At 45.9% G+C, this 27489-nt stretch overlaps 1 protein-coding gene across 9 annotated transcripts in view; it reads left to right on the forward strand.

Moving 5' to 3' along the window:
• The window catches only part of GPR161 (G protein-coupled receptor 161), a 59465-nt gene that overhangs the window by 25314 nt on the left and 6662 nt on the right, over positions 1 to 27489 (forward strand). For 8 of the 9 annotated variants that reach the window (XM_027526324.1, XM_027526315.1, XM_027526335.1 and 5 more), the window contains 3 exons: positions 7600 to 8017; positions 17961 to 18685; positions 25024 to 25128. In XM_027526324.1, coding sequence (XP_027382125.1) covers positions 7644 to 8017; positions 17961 to 18685; positions 25024 to 25128 — 1204 coding nt within the window. In that variant the 5' untranslated portion in view covers positions 7600 to 7643. The remainder of the gene's footprint in view (positions 1 to 7599; positions 8018 to 17960; positions 18686 to 25023; positions 25129 to 27489) is intronic. The other variant, XM_027526372.1, reaches the window with a different exon arrangement.

The raw sequence follows: 27489 nt of genomic DNA on the forward strand, positions 1-27489 counted from the left end.
TAATAATCCCAAGGTGGCTGTCACAGCTCTGCTCTCTTGGCCATTAAGAAAAGACTTCTCTTCTAGGGTCTTTGTGAGATCAAAGCAGCTTTTCCCAGATATCCACTGACTTTCAAGAAGAAAGGGAAAACGATAGTTTAGACCACTCAAGATCACAGCTCTGCTCTCTTGGCCATTAAGAAAAGACTTCTCTTCTAGGGTCTTTGTGAGATCAAAGCAGCTTTTCCCAGATATCCACTGACTTTCAAGAAGAAAGGGAAAACGATAGTTTAGACCACTCAAGATCTAACTTTCAGAACCAGGGATCCGATCAACCTTCTCTGAGTCACCGGGAGGAGGACTGGACACCGAAACAAAGTCAGAGGTCTGCTAGTAAGGAAAAAAAACTGAAGCTGGTTTCTGGGTAGACACCCAAGAGTATCTGCTCCCTTTCACTCTAATCTCTCCAGAGCCTGCTTCTTTTGAATATATGTTGAATCTGCTTATCCTGTTCTTCATGTGTGTTGACTTTTGTTGGATATTTTTATTTTTTTAAGCTTTTTTTGTTGCCTTCTGAGTAGTTCCCTCAGAACTGTCTTCCAGTTCACCATCTTTCTCTTTAGCTGAATCTGTTGTTCAACATACTCTGAGTATTTAATTTTGGTTGGTTAAAATTCTGATTTCTAGAATTTATATTTGGTTCTTTTTCACAATTATTATTAGTTTTTCATGATGTCATATTTTTTCACTATGGTTTCTACCTCTTTTTCTTTTAAAGATTTTAATTGTGTTTATTTTATGATCTCTTTTATATTTTTCTATTAATTCAAGTTCTTGGAATATCAGTTCCTCTGGTTTTTGTTTTGTGGATTCTCCTTCAGGGCAAATGCTATGCATTCACTTTCATTAAATGTTTATTTTGTGAGTGTGGAAATTCACTGCAGAGCCATTTTGTGTCTACTTCTGCTAGAATTAATTTTTATATGAATTTATTAGCTTGCATAGTACATAATTTATAAATTTGGTACCCTCATCAGCATGGCACATGACTCAATGTATGATTTCTCATGGAAAAAACTTCAGGCTTCACTGAGAGCTTCAGATAAATGACTATTTTTGCCACTGTCCTTTGCTAATAAGAGGATTTTTTTCTAATCCCTTTTTCATGGAGGAACCCACTCCTTATGCAGGGTACTGGTTTCAGTTCTCTGCCTTGTGACCCAGAGTCATCCTCTGACATAAGAAGACCTCAGCCCTGGGGGTTTTGAACTAGGTCTAATGGGCTTTTGGCTACAGTTGTGAGATTACAACACTGGCTTTGAGTTTTCTCTCTGTTTTCTGTTACCTATGGATTTCCCTTTCTTTTTTCAAATTTGGCTTTTTAAAAACTTTTGGATCATATTTAACCCAACATTTCCATGGATTTGGAGCAGGAAAGATGTTCACATTAGCTGAGTTCATCGTGTTTCCAGAAATGATTTCCATAATGAGTGAAAAACACTACACTTTGCTCAAGTAAAGTAATTATGCTTATCAAGTACTTCCTGTTCATTCCCTCATTTGCCTTTTTTTATTTAAAACATTTGTGTTTTATTCATGTTTATTCTATTTTATTGAGGTGTAATTGCTGTACGGTATTATGTGTTGTAGGTGTGCAAAATAGTGATTCATGATTTTTAAAGGTTACACTCCATTCATAGTTACTTAAAAATATTGGCTATATTCCCCATAGTGTACGGTATATCCTTGTAGCTTGTTTTATACCAAATAGTTTGTACCTCTTAATTCCCTACCCCTTTGTATCCCTCCCCTCATTGTGTGTGTTAATCTCTCAGTCGAGTCCAGCTGTTTGCAATCCCATGGACTGTAGCCCACCAGGCTCCCCTGTCCTGGAATTTTCCAGGCAAGAATACTGGAATGGGTTCCCATACCCTCCTTCAGGGAATCTTACTGACCTAGGGATCAAACCTGGGTCTCCCACATTGCAGGTAGATTCTTTACCATTTGAGCCACAATTTGTACTTTATTGAAGAGCTTAAAAAATAGTGACGGAATCCAGGTGGGTGAACCTATGATGGTGGAAAGACAAGAGTGGAACATACCTGGGAAAGGGCACTTGTGCTGCAGTCTGAGCCATCTCCACTCTCGTCAGCCCGTTCTGCACGGTCAGGAGATAAACACAGGCATTGCTTGTATTTGTGCCCCTCGTTGTACCTTATTTTATACCTAATAGTTTGTACCTCTTAATTAACTCCCTCTCATATGCCTTTGGTAGCTACTAGTTCTCTATATGTCAGCTTCTTTTTTATTATATTCATCAGTTTCATTTTTTAGATTGCACATATAAGTGATAACACACAGTAATTGTCTGGTTTATTTCACTTAGCATAATACTCTCCATGTCCATTCATGTTGTTGCCAATGAAAAAAAGTACTGTGTTTTTATGAAAAGTGTGGTTCATCCTCACTCCCAGGGAACAAACAGTTTAGTGGGAATCAAGAGGAGCATGCTGTTAATTACAAGGCATATTAGGGGACACTGCTTTGCTTGGCTAAAGTAATTATACCTCATGAAGTACTTCCTGTTCATCCTCTCATTTGCCTTTTATGTTTTGAATTTCTTCATCTTTCTAACTGCATTCTGGGAAATTTCCTTGAGCCTGTTTTTATATTTATATTTGAATAGTGAATTCTTACAGATACCCACAGTAAGTAAGCTAAAACCACAGGGTTCTTCCTCACCTTTCTCTATTCTCTGATTTGTTTCTTCTTTCTCCCATAGTTAGAAATGTGTTTCCCAATGTAAGCATGTATATTCAGTTGCTCTACACTCAAAAAGAATTGTAAACTTAAAACACCATTAACAACATCTAACCTGCTGTGTAAACTTAGTGGTTCTCTTGTCTATACAATATACACCATTAAGAGTTTATAGTCAAAACATTGCATTTAAAAGCTACTTGACTTAATTCTTTTCTTTGTTTGATTGTTATCAATCTAACACATAATTTGGCTTATTTTTTTTTCTGTTTGCAATCAATTATACATTTACTTTGGCTTTATTGACTATGCCAAAGCCTTTGACTGTGTGGATCACAATAAACCGTGGAAAATTCTGAAAGAGATGGGAATACCAGACCACCTGACCTGCCTCTTGAGAAACCTATATGCAGGTCGGGAAGCAACAGTTAGAACTGGACGTGGAACAACAGACTGGTTCCAAATAGGAAAAGGAGTACGTCAAGGCTGTATATTGTCACCCTGCTTATTTAACTTCTATGCTGAGTACATCATGAGAAACGCTGGGCTGGAAGAAGCACACGCTGCAATTAATATTGCCAGGAGAAATATCCATAACCTTAGATATGCAGATGACACTGCCCTTATGGCAGAAAGTGAAGAGGAACTAAAAAGCCTCTTGATGAAAGTGAAAGTGGAGAGTGAAAAAGTTGGCTTAAAGCTCAGCATTCAGAAAACTAAGATCATGGCATCTGGTCCCATCACTTCATGGGAAATAGATGGGGAAACAGTGGAAACAATGTCAGACTTTTATTTTTGGGGGCTCCAAAATCACTGCAGATGGTCACTGCAGCCATGAAATTAAAAGACGCTTACTCCTTGGAAGGAAAGTTATGACCAACCTAGACAGCATTTTAAAAAGCAGAGATGTTACTTTGCCAACAAGATCCTTCTAGTCAAGGCTATGGTTTTTCCAGTGGTCATGTATGGATGTGAGAGTTGGACTGTGAAGAAAGCTGAGCACTGAAGAATTGATGCTTTTGAACTGTGGTGTTGGAGAAGACTCTTGAGAGTCCCTTGGACTGCAAGGAGATCCAACCAGTCCATTCTAAAGGAGATCAGTCCTGGGTGTTCATTGGAAGGACTGATGCTGAAGGTGAAACTCCAGTACTTTGGCCACCTCATTTGAAGAGTTGACTCATTGGAAAAGACTCTGATGCTGGGAGGGATTGGGGGCAGGAGGAGAAGGGGACGACAGAGGATGAGATGGCTGGATGGCATCACCAACTCGATGGACGTGAGTTTGGGTAAACTCCAGGAGTTGGTGATGGACAGGGAGGCCTGGAGTGCTGCAATTCATGGGGTCGCCAAGAGTCGGACACAACTGAGCAACTGAACTGAATTGAACTGATACATTTACTTTTTATATACATTTTCATTTAACTTAGTATGTAAAATATTTACATGGTTCAAAAATCGAAACTGTGGGACTTCACTGGTGGCTCAGTGGTAAAGAATGCAGGAGACACTAGTTCAGTCCCTGATATGGAAAGATCCCGCATGCTGCACACAACTATGGAGCCTGTGCGCTAGAGCCCAGGAGCCCACGTGACCCAACTGCTGAAGTCCGAGCACCCTAGAGTCTGTGCTCCGCAACAAGAGAAGCCACCTCAATGAGAAGCCCACACACTGCAACGAAAAGTAGCCCCTGCTTTCTGCAACTAGAGAAAGACACACACAACAACAAAGACCCAGCATAGTCAACAATACATAAATAAAATAAAATAAATTTTTACATAATCTGCCTTTCAAGAAAAAAATCAAAACTGTAATAACATACTTAGAGAAGTCTACTTCCATCTGTATCTTAGTTTCTGTTTATCTTTCCTACTTTTCTTTTTGCATAATTAAATATGAAGAGTGAAAATGTGTTAAGTTGCTCAGTCGTGTCCAACTCTTTACGGCCCCATGGCTCCTCTGTCCATGGAATTCTCCAGGTGAGAATACTGGAGTGGGTTGCCATTTCCTTCTCCACGGATCTTCCCGACCCAGGGATTGAACTCAGGCCTCCTGCATTGCAGGCAGATTCTTTACTGTCTGAGTCACATATATTTATGTATATTTAATGTGCAAATCTATTATTTCTCCCCTCTTCTCAAACATTTTCTTTTTTTAATAACTGCCTTAATAAAATAACCCTGCATATCTATTATTTTATGTTATGAACTTATATCTTCAGAGTAAATATCTAGAAATGGGATTGCTAGATCAAAGCTTGGGTGCCTATGTAGCTTTGTTAGGTATTGCCAGATCCTCCTCCCTTCAGTTTTTACACTTTGCATTCCCATGTGGAGGGTAGGAGAATGCCTGCTTCCCCACAGCCTCCCCAACAGACAGAGTTGCCAAACTTTTGAATTTTTACTGGCCTGAAAGGAAAGAGATAGTACCTCAGTGTAATTTTAGTGTCCATTCCTGTTATTTTGAATGAAACAGAACATCTTTTCATGCATTTAAGGACAATTAGTGTATCTTTTTCTGTGAACTCTCTGTGTATGCCTTTTTTCAAGTTTATTGAGATATATTTGACACATAATACTGTATAAGTTTCAGATGTACATGATTTGATATATGTGCATATTGCAAAACAATTACCACCATAAATTTAGTTAACAGCCATCATCTCATATAGTTGCCATTTTTTAAAAAATGTCTTTTACCCACTTTCTACCTTTTTATTTTTAGGAATTCCTTATGAATTAGAATGATTAGTCCTCTGTGATATACGTTTTAAGTATTTTCTCCCATTTTGTCATTTGTCTAATGACTCAGAATTTGTTTTCTTTACCGCAGTGTTATCACTTATACAGTTAAGTATAACATGCTTATAGGACCTTTATTTGAGATTTGCTTAGTTGCTCAGTCCTGTCTGACTCTCTGAGACCCTATGGACTGCAGCCTACCAGACTTCCCTGTCCATGGGATTTTCCAGGCGAGAATACTGTAATGGCTTGCATTTCCTTCTCCAGGGGATCTTCTCAACCCAGGGATTGAACCAGTTAATAATTTACTTATAAGAATGAACAAAATTTATAACTCAAGGAATAAAATCCAAAAATAAGCTAACAAAGAAATAGAAGGCATAATTATAAAGTATATTTATCACACAAAACTGGAGTACCTAACATATTGCATAGCTGAATCAAAATTCAGAATATTTTAGCAGCCTGGAAATATGAACCAAAATGCACAAAATGATGTTTTGTACTTAGGCTTAAAAACACTAATTCCGTTAGTTCAAGCCTGAGGACACGTGCCTTTACATAAACTCATATGTGTATAAACAAACCTTCGGTTTTAATTGACCACACATTTGTATAAGTCCAACAGTTAACAGATAACAGTTGCTAAAAGAAAATGCACTCTTAGAATGAACTATAGTAGAAGATTATCCTGATGATGGAGAAAATTTTCCCTTTATGCTCACCATTTACCAGATATCCAGAATGATATGTTCAGTTCGGAGGACCACAAATCAATAGGGTCATTGAAATTGGTGAGAAACTGAGGAAGTCTGGCTTAGTAAAGAGTCCAGAAGTCACATCAGGAGCCTGGAGATTTAATCTGGAGAAAAGAAAGCAAGTCATGTGTGAAATATTTGAAGGCTGTCAAGAGTAGGTGGGATGAGAATTAATTGATGCCATTCAAGCTGGCAGGATCTGTGGTTGTGACCTATGAATGAGGCTTGCTGTAAAGGGAGACTTTCTAAACTGACCTTTAGGGCTGCTGGGAAGGGGAAGGACTGCCTTCCTTACCCTACCAGCCCCTTATGGCCAAAGGTGTCTGGACAGAGGGTTCTGGTCAAGTGGAGATCATGGGCTGCTGCTGTGTAGGCAGTCTAGGCACCAGGGTTCTTGCTGTGTGGCTCGTGGAAAGCGATCTTTCCTTCCCTTCTGGTGTCTTCTCTTTGTCAGGAATAAAAGCAGGTGGGGAAAATGATCTGTGGGATTTTTTGGCTAATTAAAGTAGATGAAAATTTTGGAGAAACATTTGTCTGTAGGATTTGATGTTAAAATATGTCAACCTTGAGTTTTTGCCGAAACCTGAGCCAGCATCCTGAGAGCAGGGACTGCCCCTTGTCGAGAATGGTATTTGTGGGCAAAGGCCTCAAACTCTTATCCTCTTATCCATGTATCTTTATTGTTGGCTCCTTGCCCTTTATCCTCACGACTGATGAGAACAGCAGCAATGTCTCGGTATGAATTGTACTTGTTAAAACCCTGCTTAGAGATCGGAGACTGATCCCTATGATAATCTTATCGTCCAACTTTAATGGGCACAGGAATCAAACCAGGAGTGGGATTAACACACAGGTTCTGATTTGGTAATTCAGAGGTGGGCCTGAGATTCTGCATCTTGAGTAAGCACCAGATGATGTTGATGCTGCTGGTTCAGGGTCCACACTGCACTGCAGGGGTCCAGAAGCAACAGTCCACATAAACCATGTGAACTGAATCCAGATCACCTGTCCCGTGCATGTCTAAAATGCAGGCTCCTAGGCTGTACCTCTGTTCTCTGGGACTAGAATCTTTAGGGGTGGAGCCCAAGAATCAGCTCTTTGAGCTGGTACTGCAGGAGATTGTTGAGTACACTAAAGGTTTTTAACCACTGGTCCTGGGGAGAATGGATAGGAGGTTTTAGACTGGGAGAATGCATTGTTCCAGGGGATACAGTGAGTCACATGAAGAGCTGATTGTAGGAAACGGGCTGCCTCTGTAGCGCTTGCATGAGGACGAGGATCCGGGGGGCCTTGGCTTCCCTCTGTAAAGTACACATGCTGTGGTTTGATGACTCCTCTTCTGCCCCCGGGGCTTGTCTTTCCAGTCGTCCAGCATGCTCTGCCCACCCCCTGCTGAGGTACACTGACCATGAGCCTCAACTCCTCCCTCGGCCACAGGAAGGAGCTGAGTAACCTCACCGAGGGGGCCAGTGACCAAGGGGGCAGCGGCGTCACAGAGTTCGTCGCCATCGTCATCATCACCGTTTTTGTCTGCCTGGGCAACCTGGTCATCGTGATCACCTTGTACAGGAAGTCCTATCTCCTTACCCTCAGCAACAAGTTCGTCTTCAGCCTGACCCTGTCCAACTTCCTGCTGTCTGTACTGGTGCTGCCTTTCGTGGTGACCAGCTCCATTCGGAGGGAATGGATCTTCGGTGTGGTCTGGTGCAATTTCTCAGCCCTCCTCTACCTGCTCATCAGCTCAGCCAGCATGCTCACCCTTGGGATCATCGCTGTCGACCGGTAAGCTTGCCTTACAGAGAACTGAAGGATTTAGGAGTGTGGGCCAAGGGGGATCCTCAGAGATCATGCCTTCTGAGCTGCTTCAGTTCCTCTGGAGGGTGCCAGGGGCTGTGCTGGAGAGGGTGAGAAAGCAGAGTTTTTCCTCTTCTTTCATCCCCTCAACCAGAGCACCTCTGATTTTATCTGATCTAGCTTGCATATAGTTTTATTTTTTAAAAGAAGTTCCAATACTTAAAAAAAGTTCTAGAAACCTCTGCTTTTCAGTTGACAGATGAGACAGAAACTGAGAAAGGTGGCGTGGCAAAGGAGGTCCCAAATCCAGTTCTTCCCCAAAGTGCTGCCTGCTTTCTTTTGCTCAGGTTGGGCCAGAGCTGCACCAGGGCAGCCTAAAGAGGAAATATTCTCCATCCTCTGCACTGCAGGGGCCTGTCCCAGATGGAAATGAGAGCAGGGGAGGGAAGACAACTGAGGGAATAAAGACAGTGCTACCCGGAAGAAACAGTGTGTGCCTTACAAAAGCTGAGCTTTCCCTTCCGGTGGCATGGGTGTCTCTAAAAGCAAGAAACAGCCCTCAGCTCTCCCTAGAAGGTTCTTCCAGATAGTGAGCTGGGCTGTCAGATTTGGTTGTGCAAGTCCTACAGGGTTTGACAACAAGTTTCCAACCCGTAGAGTCATCTTCTTTCTTAGGATTTTGCCAGTGGTCACTTTGTTCATCCCAGGCAAGGGTTCAACTGCACAGAAACAGGGGAGATTCAGATTCTGTCTGATTTACAGAATTGGGGCGAGAGCTAGCCGTGGAGTCAGGGGAAGCACAGAGGTTGCTCACCAGGGCTGTCATCACTGGGTGACACGAGTGCCCTGGCTCCCTTAGAATCAGGTTTTGAACCAATAAGTGGTGCCTGATGGTCCACCCAAGGTGCAGGCCTCCATTGGGCCCGAGGCCAGACTCCTGCTGGTTCTCGGTAACTGGCGGGTTAGAATGAAGGAAGCCGTCAGGTGACTTCTCCAAGTATGTTCTTTCCCCACCAACAATAGAAATAATACTGAAAATATAGAGTAAAATAAGACATACCATGCAGAGTTGTATATACATTCTATGCAGAGTACCGAAGAATAGCAAGGAGAGATAAGAAAGCCTTCTTAAGTGAACAATGCAAAAAGTAGAGGAAAACAATAGAATGGGAAAGACTAGAGATCTCTTCAAGAAAATGAGAGATAACAAGAGAACATTTCATGCAAAGATGGGCACAATAAAGGACAGAAATAGTATGGACCTAACAGAAGCAGAAGATATTAAGAAAAGGTGGCAGGAATACATAGAAGAACTATACAAAAAAAGTCTTAATGACCTAGATAACCACGATGGTGTGATCACTTTCCTAGAGCCACACATCCTGGAGTTTGAAGTCAAGAGGGCCTTAGGAAACATTACAAACAAAGCTAGTGGAGGTGATAGAATTCCAGCTGACCTATTTCAAAACATAAAAGATGATGCTGTTAAAGTGCTGCACTCAATATGCCAGCAAATTTGGAAAATTCAGCAGTGGCCACAGGACTGGAAAAGGTCAATTTTCATTCCAGTCCCAAAGAAAGGTAATGCCAAAGAATGCTCAAACTACCACACAATTGTACTCATTTCACAGGCTAGCAAGGTAATGCTCAAAATCCTTCAAGCTAGGCTTTAACAGTATGTGAACTGACAGTTTCCATATGTACAAGCTGGATTTAGAAAAGGTAGAGGAACCAGAGATTAAATTGCCAACATCTGTTGGATCATAGAAAAAGCAAGAGAATTCCAGAAAAACATCTACTTCTGCTTCATTAACTATGCTAAAGCCTTTCACTGTGTGGATCACAACAAACTGAGGAAAATTCTTAAGGAGATGGGAATACCAGACTACCTTACCTGCCTCCTGAGAAACCTGTATGCAGGTCAGGAAGCAACAGTTAGAACTGGACATGGAACGATGGACCAGTTCAAAACTGGAAAAGGAGTACGTCAAGGCTGTATATTGCACTCTGCTTATTTAACTTTTATGAAGAGTGCATCATGTGAAATCCCAGGCTGGATGAAGCTTGAACTGGAATCAGTATTGCCAGGAGAAATATCAATAACCTCAGATATGCAGATGACACTATCCTAATGGCAGAAAGCAAAGAGGAACTAAAGAACCTCTTGATGAAAGTGAAAGTGGAGAGTGAAAAAGCTGGCTTAAAACTCACCATTCAAAAAACTAAGGTCATGGCATCTAGTCCCGTCACTTCATGGCAAATAGATGGGTAAAAAGTCGAAACAGTGACAGACTTTATTTTCTTGGACTCCAAAATCACTTGTGTGTGGTGTCTATAGCCATGAAATTAAAAGACACTTGCTCCTTGGAAGAAAAGCTATGACAAACCTAGATAGCATATTAAAAAGTGGAGACATGACTTTGCTGACAAAAGTCTGTAAAGTCAAAGCTATGGTTTTTCTAGTAGTCATGTACAGCTGTGAGAGTAAAGAAAGCTGAGTGCTGAAGAATTGATGCTTTTGAAATGTGGTGCTGGAGAAGACTCTTGAAGATCCCTTGGACTGCAAGGAGACCCAACCAGTCAATCCTAAAGGAAATCAGTCCTGAATGTTCATTGGAAGGACTAATGCTGAAGCTGAAACTCCAATACTTTGGCCACCTGAAGCCTCATTGGAAGAGCTGCCTCTTTGGAAAAGACCCTGATGCTCAGAAAGATTGAAGGCAGGAGGAGAAGGGGATGACAGAGGATGCGATGGTTGGATGGCATCACCGATTCAATGGACGTGAGTTTGAGCAAACTCGAGCAGATTGTTCAGGACAGGGAAGCCTGCCATGCTGCAGTTCATGGGATCGCAAAGAGTCAGACACAACTGAGTGACTGAATAGCAACAAGACATATCTGTAGACATAGACATCAATCACTGTTTACATTTTTAGCATATTTGCCTCCAGGGATTTTTGGCTGTATGCTATAAATTTAGAAAATAGGCTCAAGCATTGTGGTTTTGTGACCCGCTTTTTCACTTAACGTGTGATTGTGAGCATTTTTCCCATGTGCAAATGTCCTTTGAGAACATGTCTTTAGTGGTTACATGGTATTGCATCCTCTGGATGGACTATAGTTTATTTTTACAGTCCCCTGTTAGCTTTCTATTTTATATAATAGCACATTTGAAAAAGATGTATGTTTGTGAAATTGTGTTTTCAAAGTAAACACACTTTCAAGATTCTTGATGTGTGAAAGGCAGGCTCCCCTTCAGAAGGCTGTATGGATCTTCACTCCAGTAGCCGCTTATCAGCATCCTAATCAAGACTGATGATCAGCATTACAGACATAAGTGAGATTTTGTTGGCAGTGGGATGGAATGGGATCTGACTATTGTTTGAATTTCTATTTTTTTAAAATCATTACTTTTGGAATATCCCTTTCTGGGTCCTGGGTCCTGGGTCCTGTGGAAGGTGGAGTGGGGGCCAACAGCTCAAGAGCAAAGTGGGGGAGTTTTAAATGCCTCTCACAGAGCTCTCTGTACATAGATGTTCAGTAAATAGTGGCAGCTCTTGAAGGCTGTAAGCTGCTTACTTGGATCTGAGACCTAGATAGGCTAAGAGTGAGACGTTTTTTCACCAGCAAGCATGACAGATTCTCGAATCATGTCATCCAAATGCATCAAACGAGAGAGAATCTGTCTCTTTCAATGCTTTATTCTTTGATGCTGGGAGTATTTGCTGGATATCTACTTTGTGAAAGGGTCTGTACTAAATCTCCAGATGGTAGGATACAGCATGACTAAGATGTAGCCTCTGCTGACCAGGAGTCCCTGGGTTTTTGGCAGAGGCTGACCCACAGGTGCTGATGTGAACACAAAGCAGAAATAAGCACTGTCACAGCTCCCACTGCCGCTGCTTTTAAAAAAAAAAAAAAAATTTATTTGGCTGTGTTGGGTCTTATTTGCTGCTTTCAAAATCTTTAGTTGTGGCACACGAACTCTTTAGTTGTGGTGTGAGGACTCTTAGTGGCAGTCCAGTGGCTAAGACTCTGCCCTCCCCATGCAGGGGGCTTGGATTCAATCCCTGGTCAGAAAACTAGATCACATATCCCGCCGCTGAATCTGATGGTAGGTTCTGGAGCCCATGGGTGGGAAAAGATGGCATTTGAGCTAAGTTCTAACAGTGAGTCGGATTGCAAGGGCCCCTTCCACTTTTTCTCGTGCTCTTGTCTTTTTTTTCTCCCACCCTACTCCCCGCCCACACACTGTCACATACACAAGAGGCGCATCATTAGGTTTCCTACATAAAAGCCTCCATGTATTCATTTGATAAACAATTTATTGAGTACCTAATGTATGCCTGACACAGTTGGTGCTGGGAATATGCAGCTGAAGAAGCACATGGAGGATTTCACAGTGCAGGGGGAGAGACATGTGGCCAGGTAATTTCAGGACCATATGAGGTATATATAATGCCAGTGTGTTTAACATACTGTGAGAACACAGAGGAAGGAGCAAGGCAGAAAAAGCATGGTCTGTGTTACATAGCCAGAGATCAGAGGAAGTATACGAACAAATTGACGTCACGGTCACCCCACTACAGCTTTAATCCAGGCACCCCGGACCCTACAAGCTGGCCCCCCGTGACTCAGGGGCAGAACTATGAATTAAGAAAGGACTTCTGCCTCACTATGATAACAAGTCACCAAGGCCTGGTTGTCTTTGGAAAATGGTTCATTTCCTTCTGCAGGCACAGCAAGATGGATTTGGCCAGCACAGTGCTTTACCCAGATCTTTGACTATAATATATTTATATTTAGTGCTATAAATTGTGATGTCTTCAAATATTTTCTTGGCAGGTGCAATTTATTTTTTATTATTGCTCACTTGTGTGGCTGAAAGTACAAATTGACTGGACCGGCTAATTGATCTCTTCATATAAATGATTACCATCTGATCGGGATTTCAAATACCGCTTCTCACACCCCTGGATGTTAGTAGTTTTGGAGGTTGCATATTTGCCTTTTATGTAGGAAACCTAATGACGCGGCTCTTGTGTATGTGACAGCGTGTGCGGAGTAGGGTGAGAGAGAAAAAAGACAGAGTGAGAAAAAGGGAGAAAGAGGTGGAGGGAGCAGGGAGTGAGAGGGGGAGAGGGAAACCAGCAAGAGGAGGTGGTAGGAAAAGACAGGTGAGGAGAGAGGAGTGAGAGAGAGGATGGGGAGAAGAGAGAGATGGGGACAACTTAAGAAAGTCAAGGAAAACAAGGGTAGGGGGCATGAGCTCAACTGAAATGTTGTTAGTTGCGAGCCAGGCACGGCACCCTGCTGTTAACATTTATCCCAGCTAAACAACAACTCTATCAGACTCCGTTTGCAGATGAGCAAAGTGCAGTTTTGCAAACTGGCCCAAGTCCTCATGGCTGTTAAGTGACTTGTCCAATTCCAAGGGGTCAGAAGATGGGCTCTTAACCATTAATACAGTATGCATACAGTATGCAGTCAATTGTCAATCATCTCTTCCAACCAGTATATTTAATTCAAGGTTTGTCAATCTTGGCACGATTGACACATTGCACCAGATAATTCTTTGTTGTGACAAACTGTTCTGTGTAGGGTGTTGAGGGGAAGCCCTGGCCTCTGCTCACTAAATGCCAGTAACACCTCCTGGTTGTGACAACCCCCATCGTCTCCTGATATTGACATGTGTCCTCAGTTAGGAACCCTACGAACTGTACCTAAAGAAATCCATGAGCCTGGTTGGCAGATGAGCCAAAAAAGTCCTTCTTGTAGCCCCATGATGAGAGAGCAAAGGTAGAGCATAAAGAGAATAGTTGGCTGGAGTGAAATTCACCATTGAGATGTCAGTGTCCTAAACCTGCAGTGTGAGTGCAGATCCAGGTGGGGAACATCATGCGACCTGGGAAGGTTTTCCCTGTGAATAAGTCCAATGTGGTCACCTCCGGCTTAGCCTTGAAGTTGTCAGGGTATAAGGTCCTGTTAGGATATTCATGTTTTCATTCTGGACTGGAGTGAATGAAACTTCAGCTCTAAAATAGTATTTTAAAAGAAAGTAACTAGCATTGTGGGATGGTTCCTTATAGTGCTGTCAGGAGATTTTTCAACATAATATAACGTGTTCACTCCAAGGTAGCTATAGTTGGCTTAGATTTTGTTTGTGTTTTTAGTGAAGCCTCCTGTAAAAACAGGGCTTGTTTTCTAAGTGATTGGTCTCGTTGCAAGAGAGCTAAGCATTGGAGCCCCTGTGGTCACTACAGCTTTAGAGTTCCAGGTGACGTCACGAAAGCCTCTTTCGGGACCAAGAGCGGTGCTTGGGCTCGTGTCTAAAGATGAGTTGTTGGAGAAAAGACAGAGCATTTCAGAAGACAGTTAAGAGTATGAGAAACAAAGGAAAAAACCCTCCATTTTGGCTTGTTTTAACCTGCAGGGTATAGGGAGTTGCCTTTGTTCTGTATTTTCCTTTGAGCTTGCAAACTAGGCCTAAATGAAGCTTAAGTTTAAAAAATGAAGTTTCAAATCAATGAAACCCATTTTTTGTGTGTTTGTGGACAGATGTTGGCATGTTTATATCTTGATGAAGGTGTAGTAGATTTGTGCGTTTCAAAGTATATAAATTTTGCCTCCCAAAACCTTAAAACCAAAGCAACCCCTGGAGGGTGTGGTGTATACAGGCAGCACTCTGGCCTTTCAGGGGCTCTTCTGATTCTAGGAAACTGATCCCTCAGGAGCCAGCACCAACCCCCTGCACCCTGAGGGGCCTCTGGGATTCAGCTGGGAGAAATCATTGGTACATGCTCCACACTCTAGATAGTCTGTGATACAAAGAACTGTTACCATTGAATAATAATCCTGACTGGTGTCGAGAACAGCCAGAGGACATGTTCAGAGGGCAGTTTATTAATTGTGATGACTTTTATGACTGGTTGAACAGGGTTCATCTGAGGAGCCCAGGACAGCTCACATTCCTCGGGCCTGGCCTCCCACACCCAGGTATTGCCCCTGAAGTATTGTCTGAGGTCAGAGGGCCTGCATGATTTTTAAATGGGCAGAGGAAAGTAGAAATCCCTGCTTTGTTTCTTTTTTAAAAGTGAAGAAAACCTTCCTGGAAGTGCCCGCAATCCTACCCTAGCAAACTCCCCTCACATTTCATTTGCCAGATGTTGTTACACAGGTCAGTGCCTCAGCTGGTCACCTGGAAAGAGGTAGGATACCATCAGCATGGCCTGATTCATCCCCTGGTGCTCAGAAAAGCCAAGGGTCCCCTGTGGTCACAGCAGTTTTGCAGGAACAGAATGAAGATTCTGTCTTCAAGAAGGAAAGGGGGACTTCCCTAATGATTTAGGGGTTAAGAATCTGCCTTACAATGCAGGGGACATAAGTTCGATCCCTGGCCAGGAAACAAAGACCCCACATGCTGCAGGCAACTAAGCTCCTGCACCATAGTTACTGAGCCCACCTACTTCAACTAGAGAGTCCGTGAGTCCGTGTACCAAAATGAAAAATCCCGCATGACTCAGTGAAGATCCCATCTGCTGCAACTAAGACCTGACCCAGCCAAATAATTAATTTTTCAAAAACAAGGAAGAGGGAAAGGTCAGTGGACAAAGACCCAGCTCTGTCCCTATTGCCGTTTAAAGAGAGGCACCACCCAGCTGTTTCCCCCATTCTAGCACATCCCGTCCTTGAACCAGACTTGCATCCACGATTTATTTGAAGACTAACAGGAGAGCAGGACCTCCCAATCTCCCTTGGAGACTAATTACTGACAACCTCTCTCTCTCAGTGTTAAGACCTGATCCCCATCCTGTTTCCCATTTTACAGGTGAAGGAACTGAAGCTCTGAGAGGTTAGATAACTCCCCAGGGACACACAGCTAGTAGACAGCAGAATCACCACCTGAACCCAGGAATTTCAGCTCCAAAGGCGTGCTTCTTTCCTGTGGCTTCAGGGCCTTTGCAAGATGCAAACCCAGAGGTCAGCGTAAGACAGGACTTGCTTTACCATAGCCAGCGTGCAGAGTTTCTGTGATCGATCCCGTAATTACGGTCTCCTCTCCTCAGGCCTCACACTCAGAAGCACTCTTTCCAGGCTAGACCTTGGCAGGGCCTTGGGACTTGAGACCGGCAGCCTGTCTTGCCACTGATTACACAGTCTACACAGAGGTGTCGACTGAGGTGGCGGCTCCTCCACGGAAGTTTATCCAGGCAGCTGGTGGCAATTCAGGCTGTGGCCCCTGTCGCTGAGCTGCTAGTGCCTAGGGGTGACTCAGGAAGGTCCTGGTGGAAAAAGTGGCTTCACAGGCCATGTGTGGCCGTTTCCTGTCGTCCTGTCTGTACCAGGTGGCGTCAGTGTGGTCACCCCTGACCCTCCACATGGTGCCTCATGCAGAAGCCCATCAGTAAACAGCATTTGCTTTGGATAAAATGTCTGAGTCAGGAGGGTGGTGATTTACTTTCAACCCCATGGTCTTAATACTCCCACTCACCCCAGTTAAAGCATCAGTACTCAGCTGGCCAGCAGGGCGTAGTGCTCCCCAGCCCCCAGGCTCCTTGTCTCCCTGCCCCACCTTTTCTCCTTGCCTCCTGATTGAGCTACAGGCAGCCTCCCTGCTGAGCCAGTGCATGCGTGCTAAGTCGCCTCAGTCATGTCTGACTCTCTGTGACCCCATGGACGGAGGCCTGCCAGGCTCCTCTCTCCATGGCAAAATTACTGGAGTGGGTTGTCATTCTCTCCTCCAGGGAATCTTCCTGACCCAGGGATCAAACCCACATCTCTTACTTCTCTTGCATTGACAGGCGGTGCTCATGTGCACCTCTGCACCTGGCCAAGGCTGGCTTTCTGCCTCATCTGCTCCTGGACCAGGGCCTCTGATCTCTTAAGACCTGTGTTTATGTGCCATCTCCGCCAAGAAGTCTGCCCTGATCCTGCACTCTTGATCCAAGGCCCCATCAGTGTGAATCAGTAGCTCTCTAGGCCTCCCTCCTTCACAGAGCTAAGGGATTAGCCACCACCCCTGGTCTGTGGATTCCAGAACAAGAGGATTTGCAGGAAATTGCTGCCTTGTGCGTTGGGGACTATAGAGTCAGGTTGCCTGGATTTTTATCTTGTTTCTTCCTCTTCCTTATCTGGGACAGATTATCTATCCTTTCTCTGCTTTTGGGTCATCATCTGTAAGATGAAGATGACCATATTGTCCAGCACTTCAAACATTTGGGAGGATTAAATGTAGCCCTTTCCACTCCAGAGCCTCCTACTCTGCTTCTCTGCCTATCTCCCTCTGCATCTTTTTACCTGTTATTTCCAGTGCATAGCCAGGAGGAAAATGGCAGCCCACTCCAGTATTCTTGCCTGGAGAATCCCATGGACAGAGGAGTTTAACAGGCTCTGCTCCACGGGGTCACAGAGTCAGACACAACTTAGTAAGTGAGCGCACACACCAGTGCATAGCACAAGGCTTGGCACTTGGCAGGCCTTGAGTTCGTTGAATGAATGAACCCCGTAATGCTTAGAAGTTATTCTGGTTTCTGAGAACCCTCTGAAAACTGATCTAAAAGGATTAATGTTAGAAACACAAACGTGATTTGGTTTGAGGCATGACTCCTCAGAACTCCCGCAGATGCCTCAAGACTAGCCACACCCCCGAAATGAATGGACTCTGGCATGGCGGCAGAGCTGCCTGAGCTCTGTGTCCTTCCTGGCACACGCTCATTCTCTGATGAAGAGTCCCACGGGGCTGCGTGATGTGGCCAGTCTGTGACTTTTCCAGGGGGGTTGGGAGAAGGTGCTACTTTTAGAAGTATTCACCCTGTGGCTGAGTGGAGTGAGAAATACAACAGACTGCCTACCTAGGAAAGCAGTGGGCGTCCATCCTGGCGTGTTTCTCCTCTGTTTTGCCTCTTCTCACCTCCCTCCATCCCTTTTCCAGCTACTACGCTGTCCTGTATCCCATGGCGTACCCGATGAAGATCACAGGCAACCGGGCTGTGATGGTGCTTGCCTACATCTGGCTCCACTCCCTCATCGGCTGCCTGCCACCTCTGTTTGGCTGGTCATCGGTGGAGTTTGACGAGTTCAAGTGGATGTGTGTGGCCGCGTGGCACCGGGAGCCTGGCTATACTGCATTCTGGCAGATCTGGTGTGCCCTGCTCCCCTTCTTGGTCATGCTGGTGTGCTATGGCTTCATCTTCCGAGTGGCCAGGGTCAAAGCGCGCAAGGTGCATTGTGGCGCTGTGGTCACTGTGGAGGTGGGCGTGCAGAGGACTGGGAGGAAGAACTCCAGCACCTCTACCTCCTCCTCGGGCAGCAGGAAGAGCGCCTTTCAGGGCGTGGTCTATTCGGCCAACCAGTGCAAAGCCCTCGTCACCATCCTGGTGGTCATTGGTGCCTTCATGGTCACCTGGGGCCCCTACATGGTTGTCATCACCTCTGAGGCCCTCTGGGGGAAGAACTGTGTCTCCCCAACCCTGGAGACCTGGGCCACTTGGCTGTCCTTTACCAGTGCCATCTGCCACCCTCTGATCTATGGACTCTGGAACAAGACGGTGCGCAAGGAACTCCTGGGCATGTGCTTTGGGGATCGGTATTACCGGGAACCATTTGTACAGCGGCAGAGGACGTCTAGGCTCTTCAGCATTTCCAATAGGATCACAGGTAACTTGGAAACTTGTCAGCAAAGGGATGCCCACTCTCCCATAGGTATAGCCTATGGTCCTCTTGGACACTCTGGCAGGTTGATGGGTGAGATCTCAGACTGACTGCAGCCTCGGGGCTTAAAGCACAGGTTTCCTTTGGGGAAGGAGCATCCCAGTGATTCCCAAGCAGATTTCCCAAGCTGGGTAGGGCAGAGGACATGAGTTCAGTGACCCCAGCCATGGCCCACTGGCCTGGAAAGTACAGTTATTTCTATCTGGAGAAAAAAAGAATTTAAGCATTGAACTAGGCTACCTTCTCCTTTCAGTGTTCATTGAAGCAGAGTCCTTTTTGAAGTGCTCTTTTCCCTCCTCGGCTGCTCCTACTAGACATACTCCTCCTTGAGCCCTTTCCTCACAGTAAGCCCTTTCCTTACCGTACCATCCCTAGTAATTCAGGGTGTGTTCAGGGCAAGCCTCCACTCCGTCACTGAAATGTTGCTATCTGATATGTGTTAAAGCTGCTCCTCCATCTGATAATTGATTTCAGAGCTAAGTTTCTGAACACAATCCCATGCCCTTTGATGAGATCCAAAGGAATTACTCTAGTTGGAATAAATTTTTTTAAACCTTTTTCTTTTGAGATAATTTTAGAGTCAGTGAAGAGTTGGAAAAACAATACAGAGAATTCCCATCCCCTCAGCTTCTCCTAGTGCTAACATCTTGCCTAACCATAGCACCATGGGTGCATGGCTATTGACAACTACAGACTTGACTCAGATTTCACCTATATTCCTGTTGATGTCGTTTTTCTGTTCCAGGATCCAGTTCAGGATCCCATGTTGTATTCAGCCGTAACATCTCCTTTGTCTTTTTCAATCTTTAACAAGTCTTTGTTCTTTCCTTATCTTCCCTGACTTGACACTTTTGTAGAGTTCTGTTCAGGGATTTTGTAGACGGCCCCTCAATCTGTGTGTAACTGATGTGTTCTCAAGGTTACGTTTTGGCAGGATGCTGGGCCGGTGATGTGCTCTTCCTAGTAAGCATACCAGGGGCACATATATCTGTAGGTCTTATTACTAGCTAATTTTATTCTTGATCTCTTGGTTGATGTCTTAGCTTGGGCTGCTACAACAAAATCCCAGAGAACGCATGGCTTAAACCAAAGGCATTCATTTTTCCACAGTTCAGCTGGAGTCTGAAGTTAGAGTGGCACATGGTTGAGTTCCAGTGGGGCTTTCTCCCTGGCTGTCCTCTTTTTCTGTCCTGCCATGGTGGAGGGTTAGGAGAGAGCAAGCTCTCTGGTCCTCCCACCCTCATGACTTCTTCTAAACCTAATTATCTCCCCAAGAACCCACTGCCGAATACCATCACACTGGGAGCTAGGGCTTCAGTATAGGAATTTGGGGGAACACTTTGAGTCCATACAGTTAGGTTGATGTCTGGCAGCTTTCCCCACTGTAGATTCACTGTTTTTTCCATTGTCGCTAGTAAGTACAGCAGAGGAGATACTTAGAGGTTATGAAAATGTCCTATTTCCCCTTCAGCCTTCACCCACTGTTTGTAGCGTGCATTGGTGGATCTTGCCTCCAAAGTTACCACTCTGTTGTTGGAGGGAGATTGTCACCTGGATGAGCTATTGGAAGGGAGACTTCTGAGGGCACTTATCAGATCATATTCATTAAAAAAGCCATGTGGTTCAGAGTGCAGTTTCAGTCTCTTGCCAGATGACTTCGGGCAACTCACTGCTTGAGTTAATTTTTCATTTCCAGGAAATAGGCTTTCCACCTCCCCTCCCAAGAGAGTGAAAATTACAGCTCTTAATTATGAGTACTCTGGAGTAGTGATGATAGGAGATCTGCTCCATGTGGCAGCAAACCAGCATCACTAATTCACCTCGTGGACTAATGGCGTGCTTTTTCTTGAGAAAGGAAGAAATTCTGGGACTTTTAAAAAATTTATTTATTTTTTAATTGAAGGATAATTGCTTTATAGACTTTTGTTGTTTTATGTCAAACCTCAACATGAATAAGCCATAGGTATACATATATGCTCTCCCTTTTGAACCTCCCTCCTTATTTTGACCATAGGAGAAAAAAACATCTCTCGGGATCCCAGTATTTTAGCTCCTGAATTTCCCACCCCTTGCTACTGGCAAGACTATGATTCCAAGTATGAATTGTGAGCCAGGAGGAATACATTCAGGGTTTGGTTTCATTTCACTGATTAACCTATTTGTTCAGACTTTGTAAAATCAATTATCTTCCAGGCAAAAAAAATAAACATTTTCGATTCCAGTGATGTTAAGAATGAGGAAAGAGAATGGAGGAGGAGAGGGTAGATAGAATAAAAAGAAACATCTGTTTTGGGGGCCAAGATTTTCTGTGTGAGCCACTTGGGATTATCCTAGACGAGCTTGTCAGGCTGTGAGAACAGATGGAAAACACCAGCTGTGGTTGCATTGGCAAGCTCAAGGCAGTGAGCGGTCTCTTCATTGAGGGAGAAGCAATCTTGTGGGTTGTTTTTGGGCTGAAGAGCGTGTGGGACGATGGGTTCTGAATTGTTGGCCTTCCCTTGAATCAGAGCTGGGGGCATCCCTGCTGTCTCTTCCCCAGATGTCCTGATTTTAGGAGGTGGGCAACAGCATTGGCAAGAGTCTTTAAAGAAAAGCAGAATGCAGTGCCCATCCCATCCCTGAGTCCTACTCTGGTCATACCAGGAAAACCCATGGCCTTTCTGATCAGGAGGGAAAACCCTTGCCTCCACCTTGCATCCCTGAGCCAGGGCGGTGACCAGACCCTGGTCTGGTGCCCTCTGCAGGCATGACTTGCATCTGCAGCAGATGCCTAAACCCACCCAGCCTGCTTCAGGCTGCCTCTCTTACACTCAGAGAAGGAACTTGCTCTCTCCTGTTAGCACATTAGAAGGGTGATAAGATTCATTCCAAAGCCAGCAAGAAAAGACTCAGAAGCCCGCTCTCGGTTTTGTCCCTCTCCATTTTCATGAGCACTTGGAAAGTTCTCACCAAAGGATTCAGTACATGGAATTATAAACTTTCCTCACAGTGCTTGTGAGCAGGTGTAGTGCATTCCACAAACACCTGGAGTTTTCTACTGCCCCTGAGATGCCAGGAGTTCTACATAGGCAGTCATGTTTATTAAGATTTCATATGTAGATTTCACCCATAATCCATGAGTTTTGGTTTTCTCATACTATTAGCCCCAAACTGAAAAAGTGCGTCAGTTTAGGTTTTCCCTGGGTGCCAGCTCTCACCAGGCCACTACAATACTTTCTGCCTGTGAAGGCTCGTTAGCAGATTACCATGGCGTTCCCTGAGGAATTGAGATCTCTGGCCTCCCTGAGGGTTGGCAGGCAGGGCCACCTCATGGTGGGTAGGTCAGCTCTGGAGTGACATTGATTCTAGTGCTGAAAGGTGCTGCTGCTGCTGCTAAGTCGCTTCAGTCGTGTCCACTCTGTGGACCCCATAGATGGCAGCCCATCCTCCCCTGTCCCAGGATTCTCCGGGCAAGAACACTGGAATGGGTTGCCATTTCTTTCTCCAGTGCATGAAAGTGAAAAGTGAAAGTGAAGTCATGTCCAACTCTTAGCAACCCCATGGACTACAGCCTACCAGGCTCCCCCGTCCATGGGATTTTCCAGGCAAGAATACTGGAGTGGGGTGCCATTGCCTTCTCCAGCTGAAAGGTGCACTAAATGCTAACATTTGGTCTTAGGAGTTCAGTTCAGTTCAGTCGCTCAGTCGTGTCATACTCTTTGTGACCCCATGACCCGCAGCACGCCAGGCCTCCCTGTCCATCACCAACTCCCGGAGTCCACCCAAATCCATGTCCATTGAGTCGGTGATGCCATCCAGCCATCTCATCCTCTGTCGTCCCCTTCTCCTCCTGCCCTCAATCCCTCCCAGCATCAGGGTCTTTTCCAATGAGTCAGCTCTTTGCATCAGGTGGCCAAAGTATTGGAGTCTCAGTTTCAACATGAGTCCTTCCAGTGAAGGCCACACTACAAATCCAAAGCTGATAGTTGGCTGCAGGCGTTGGAGCAAAGATGAGGGTTTCAGGAGAAAGGGCCAGCCGCTCATCTGGCAGCACTGCCACCAGGCCTGACACGCAGGCGTGGAGGGAGGCCTCTCCAGATGCCACTCCCACCTGATGCTCGAAGTTCCTGAAACTGGGGATAGAGCCTTCCCAGTTACCTTGTGGAGAAAAGGACACTGACTTCCATTTGCTAGAGGAAATGGCCCATCCCAAGGCCTTCGTGAGGTTTGGGCTGGGGGTAAGAGGCCCAGGGCCTCTGAATTTTCCCCCGCTTGCTTTTCTAGGTTCCTTTCCTGTGCCACTGTGAGGTCTTCTGGTTGCTTCAGAGTGCCAGTTTCACCCCAGAACGGCACTCCTGCTCCTGTGGCCTGTGAAAGGCACGCGTGGCTTTCTTGGCCGCGCCAGGCTTCTGATCTGACCTCTGGGCCTGCCACTTTGTGCCTGTTCCTTTCTTTCTTTAAAAATAATATTTTTTTAAAAAAGGGCTGGACTGGGCCCAGTCTAGTGTGTTGTTGCTTCATGTGAAGAAGCTCTGGGTTGCTGCGCCCATTCTCTAGTGATAAATGCTGAACAAACACAGAATAGAGAGTCACCACTTGGCTGCCCTGTTTCCAGATCTCTTAGCTGAGCCACACTGGCCTGGTTCCAGTGAGTCCTCCCACTGGTGGAGACCGGGACTTATGTTTAGCTTTCACCGCAGCCTCAGAGATGTGTCCAAAGCCCACTGTGGCCTCAGCTGTCCCAGTTGACAGTGGGTGTTCCCCCACAGGCCGCCCTCCTCAAGCCAGGCTTCCTGCTGAGACATAGTCATATTCTGAGGCCAAGACCCTGCAGGTGGGTGATCACGTCTGGAATCTTCTCTGGATCCAGCCCCCTACACAAACCCCCAGGAGAGGGAGCAGCTCTTTGCAAAAGTGTTTTCCGCACGTTTCATGAAAAGAGAAGCTCTGTCTGCATGGGCTGCCCACCCAACCCCCACCATCTCCTCCTCGGCTCTGAAAGAGAAAGGAGAGTCACCTTGTTCCCTTGAAGAATTATGATGAAAGCATAGGCAGAGGCCTCTCCTGTCTGTAAGCGTGCTATGGGGAGACTCAGGTGGTCTGTCGTGGCAGGTCCTTCGTGGCAGGTAGGTCTTTCTCAGGAGATGGAAGGAGTTTGACTTTTTGTGCTGTTTTTTAATTGCTAAGAGTGCCTTTTTGTTGTCTCCATGGTCTTTGTGGCCTCCAGCTCTTTTGTTTATAGATTCGTTATTTTCTTAATTTTCTGAGGACACCCAATTGGAATTTTGTTTTCTTAAACTCCCTGCATTGTCTCCTGCAGATCCTTTTCTTATTCCTTCCTTTTTTGTCCCCCCATCTCTGCTAGTGCTTTTCCTTAATGTCTCCTGATCTTCACTGTCCCTTCTGGTTAATGAGGCAGCCCTGAAAAGGGATTGGGACACCCTGGGCAGTGGAGCAGATGGCACGTAGACGGAAGGGTGGAGGGGCGGGGCCGTTCTACAGGGCGCCCCGCTCTTGGGCTCTGTGGGGCTTTTCTCTCTGACGGGTTGGATTTCCCAGGGGACGAGATCTCTGGCCCCCTGCCCAGCTTGAGTAAGGCAGTGGGTGGGGGTCCCACTGTTAACTAGGCAGCCTCATTGTTCCCTCAGTTTTTACCACGTGGCCCTGTGCCTGGTGTCACCAAGGCCAGAGTCCCCCAGTTCACTCTGTCTGCTCTACTGACAGCATGGAGGGCAGGTGCCCAGACCCTGAGTTGGGACTAGCCATAGACGGGACCCACTGCTTCCTGTAGAGTCCTTCCACTGAGCCCTACCTGCCCAGAGACTCCGAGCCTTCAGTCCTTAAGCTTTTGGGGGTCTCCTTCCAGGCCTCCCCTGCTGCCAGCCTCAGTCCTTTCTTGGGTCAGTTTCATGGCCCACCCCCTACCTTCCAACCTACAAACATCCTCTTTGCTTGGGGGTTTCAGCCTCTTCTAAAAAACCTACCTTTTGGTATTCAGATAGGCTTGGAAGTTAAAGGAGCACCCATTCTGTGGTAACTGGAAGATCTCCCAGGACTGTTCACTGTTTTCTCTCCCACCTGCCTTGTTGGTGTTTGACATTTGTCTTGAGCTCTTCCCCTCTGGTAGGACCCAGTGAATGCTGTCACAGACTCCCTGGGATAAGAACAAGGGGTGACCTGGAGGAAAGGCAGCCAAGAGCTTCGTGTCTTCAGTGAATGGAGAGCATCCTTTGCAGGGAGAACAGGGTGGACAGGAGAGAGGGACTGGGCGTGAGTGTGCAGTCAGTGCTGACCTTGCTTTGCAGACCTGGGCCTGTCCCCACACCTCACGGCCCTCATGGCAGGCGAGCAACCCCTGGGGAACAGCAGCAGCACCGGGGACACTGGCTTCAGCTGCTCTCAGGACTCAGGTAAGCTTCTCACCTGTTGCATTTTCCGGTTCCAGGAGGAGCATGTGGGCGGGAGGGACGTCTCCCAGGGTGTAGGGGGTGACAGTCAGGAGTCTGGGTTTCCAGTCATGGCTTTTTGCTTCTCCGCATCTCTGTGCCCCAGTTTCTTCCTCTGTATAATGGGAATCTCAGCTCCTGTTCTCTCTGCCAGGCAGGGTTGTTGTGAGATTCAAATTAAGTGAAAGCCTTCAAAGTTAAAATGTCAGATGATCATGAATTGTTATGTGAGTTATAATAACCCCCGGCCAGAGCAGGCTCCAGAGTCAACCAGCTTGGTTTTCAGTCTTGAATTGGCTTTTTGAGAGCTGTGTTATCTCAGACAAGCTACTCAATTTTTTCTAAACTTTTGAGGCTCCCCATTTGCCCCAGAACTTGGGCACTGTCCCTCTATCCCTTGTCATGTCTTTACATGCCCTGAGATCTACCTCTGGGGAACTTGATCTCTCTGATGAAACATATCTCCATCAGTATCCTCCAGACCCTCCCTTCAGCTGCTGCCCAGGGGATGGTGCCAGCCCAGAGCTCCCCCCTCAGCACTGGGCTCTGTGACGTCACAGTCTGCCGCTGTGCTCCCCAGCACATACCTGGGGCACTGCACGAGGTGAGAGGCTCATGGCGGTGATGGGCCGTGTCCCTCCATCGGTCATTCACAGAGCTGATGAAGCACCGCATCCCACGTGCTGGACATGAACCCAGGGTTCTAGAGCCCGGACCTCAACACCGCAGGCTAGCCATGAATATTTCCCTCCGTGCTCTTCCATCTCCCCAACAGGAACCTTTTGGAAACCCTTCTCTGCCTTGATCTGTGGTTCCTCATCTGAGCCTGTATTGCGGAATTCTAGGGTAAAGGGCCACGGGCAGGGACCCAGACCAGGCCTCCTGTCTTGGAGCATTTCCCCTGGAGGCAGAATATTCCCTGAGAATGCACCCCCACAGGCAGCCCAGAAGGTTAAACAACTGGTCACAGCCTCCCTTGTAGGCCAAAGTCCCTCTTGTAACTTGAAGGACGGGAAAGTCGCTGTTGCTCCTCAGGCCCTCTTACCTCTTCTCAGACAACCAGTAGGGATCCAGAGGCAGGGACGTTTATTCACTAAACAGATGTTTACTTGCCAAGCCCCTGCCTTGAGCAGATACTGCCCTATGTTCTAGAGATGTGCTGGTGAATGGCCCTCGTGCGGCTTTAAATAGGCAAATTGTGTGGGCTGCAAATTATACCTCAGTAGTTCTGCTATTTAAAAAGGTCATAACAGTGATGAGCGCTGTGGGAGGGGAAGCCAAGTGCCATGAGGACACAGAGCGGACAGGTATGTGTCCCTGCTGGGGGAGAGCACTTGGGGATGGGAGCGTTAGAAAAGTTTCTCTGAGGAAGTGATGTGAAAACCTATAGAGTGAATAGGAGGTGACCGGGCGAAAAGGAGTAAGGGAACATGTAGCCAGAAGAAAGAGCCTGGGTTCTGGGCTCACACAGATCGGAATGTGAGCTTCAGCCTCCCTGCTCTTAGCCGTGTCCTCGTGAGTGATGATTCCACGGACCAGGGGCCTGCTGTGCTCCAGGTACTGCATCACAGCTTCACATATCCCAACTCATAATTCTCACAATTCTATGAGGTAGACAGAATTATCCCCCTTTTATACACCTTGGAGGCTGCTGAGGGACTAAGTAACTTGAGATCTCTCCAACTCGGGAGCCTGTGTGCGTAACCACCATATTGTAAAGTCCGCCAGAGAAGCACACGTGTGTAGGTTTTTCCGGGAGAACTTGTGGAGCCCCTGGCTCTGCTTTCTTCCTAATTTGCTGAGCACCAGGCTTTGAAGGGTTGAAAGCTAGAGACTAAGACAGAGGAGGGCCAGTCCCAACATCTGCCCCAGTGTGGGGTCAGGGTTCTGCTCAGCCCTGCTCCCCTCCCCAGCCCTCCCCACCTGTCTACCCAGTTCTAATACAGCTTCCTTCCTCTCTGCCTTCCCCCTACTTTTTGAGGGGCATATTTTTCAATCCCTTTTTGATCCCTAGAGAACTTTACACATTCAGCGTTTATATGTTTATTTAGCACAGCATATTTTAACCAGAAGGATAGAAATTCAAACTGTAAGAAAAATTAGTCTGAACACAAAGCCCCTTTAATAATGCCTCCCTCCTCCACTCAGCCTGACTCCCCTTCCCCAGTCCACGTCTGGCTGACTCAGCACTTCTGAGTATGGTAGTTCTGGCTGTAACCCATCCACTTGGATAACATTGCTGTTTTTGGTGTGCCTGAAAAGCAGCCCCAGTGGCTGGCTGCAAACTCCCTGAAATGGGACGAGAGACACTGTGTGTCCTGGACA

Source organism: Bos indicus x Bos taurus, chromosome 3, assembly GCF_003369695.1.
Source record: "Bos indicus x Bos taurus breed Angus x Brahman F1 hybrid chromosome 3, Bos_hybrid_MaternalHap_v2.0, whole genome shotgun sequence".
Classification (NCBI taxonomy): Eukaryota; Metazoa; Chordata; class Mammalia; order Artiodactyla; family Bovidae; genus Bos; species Bos indicus x Bos taurus.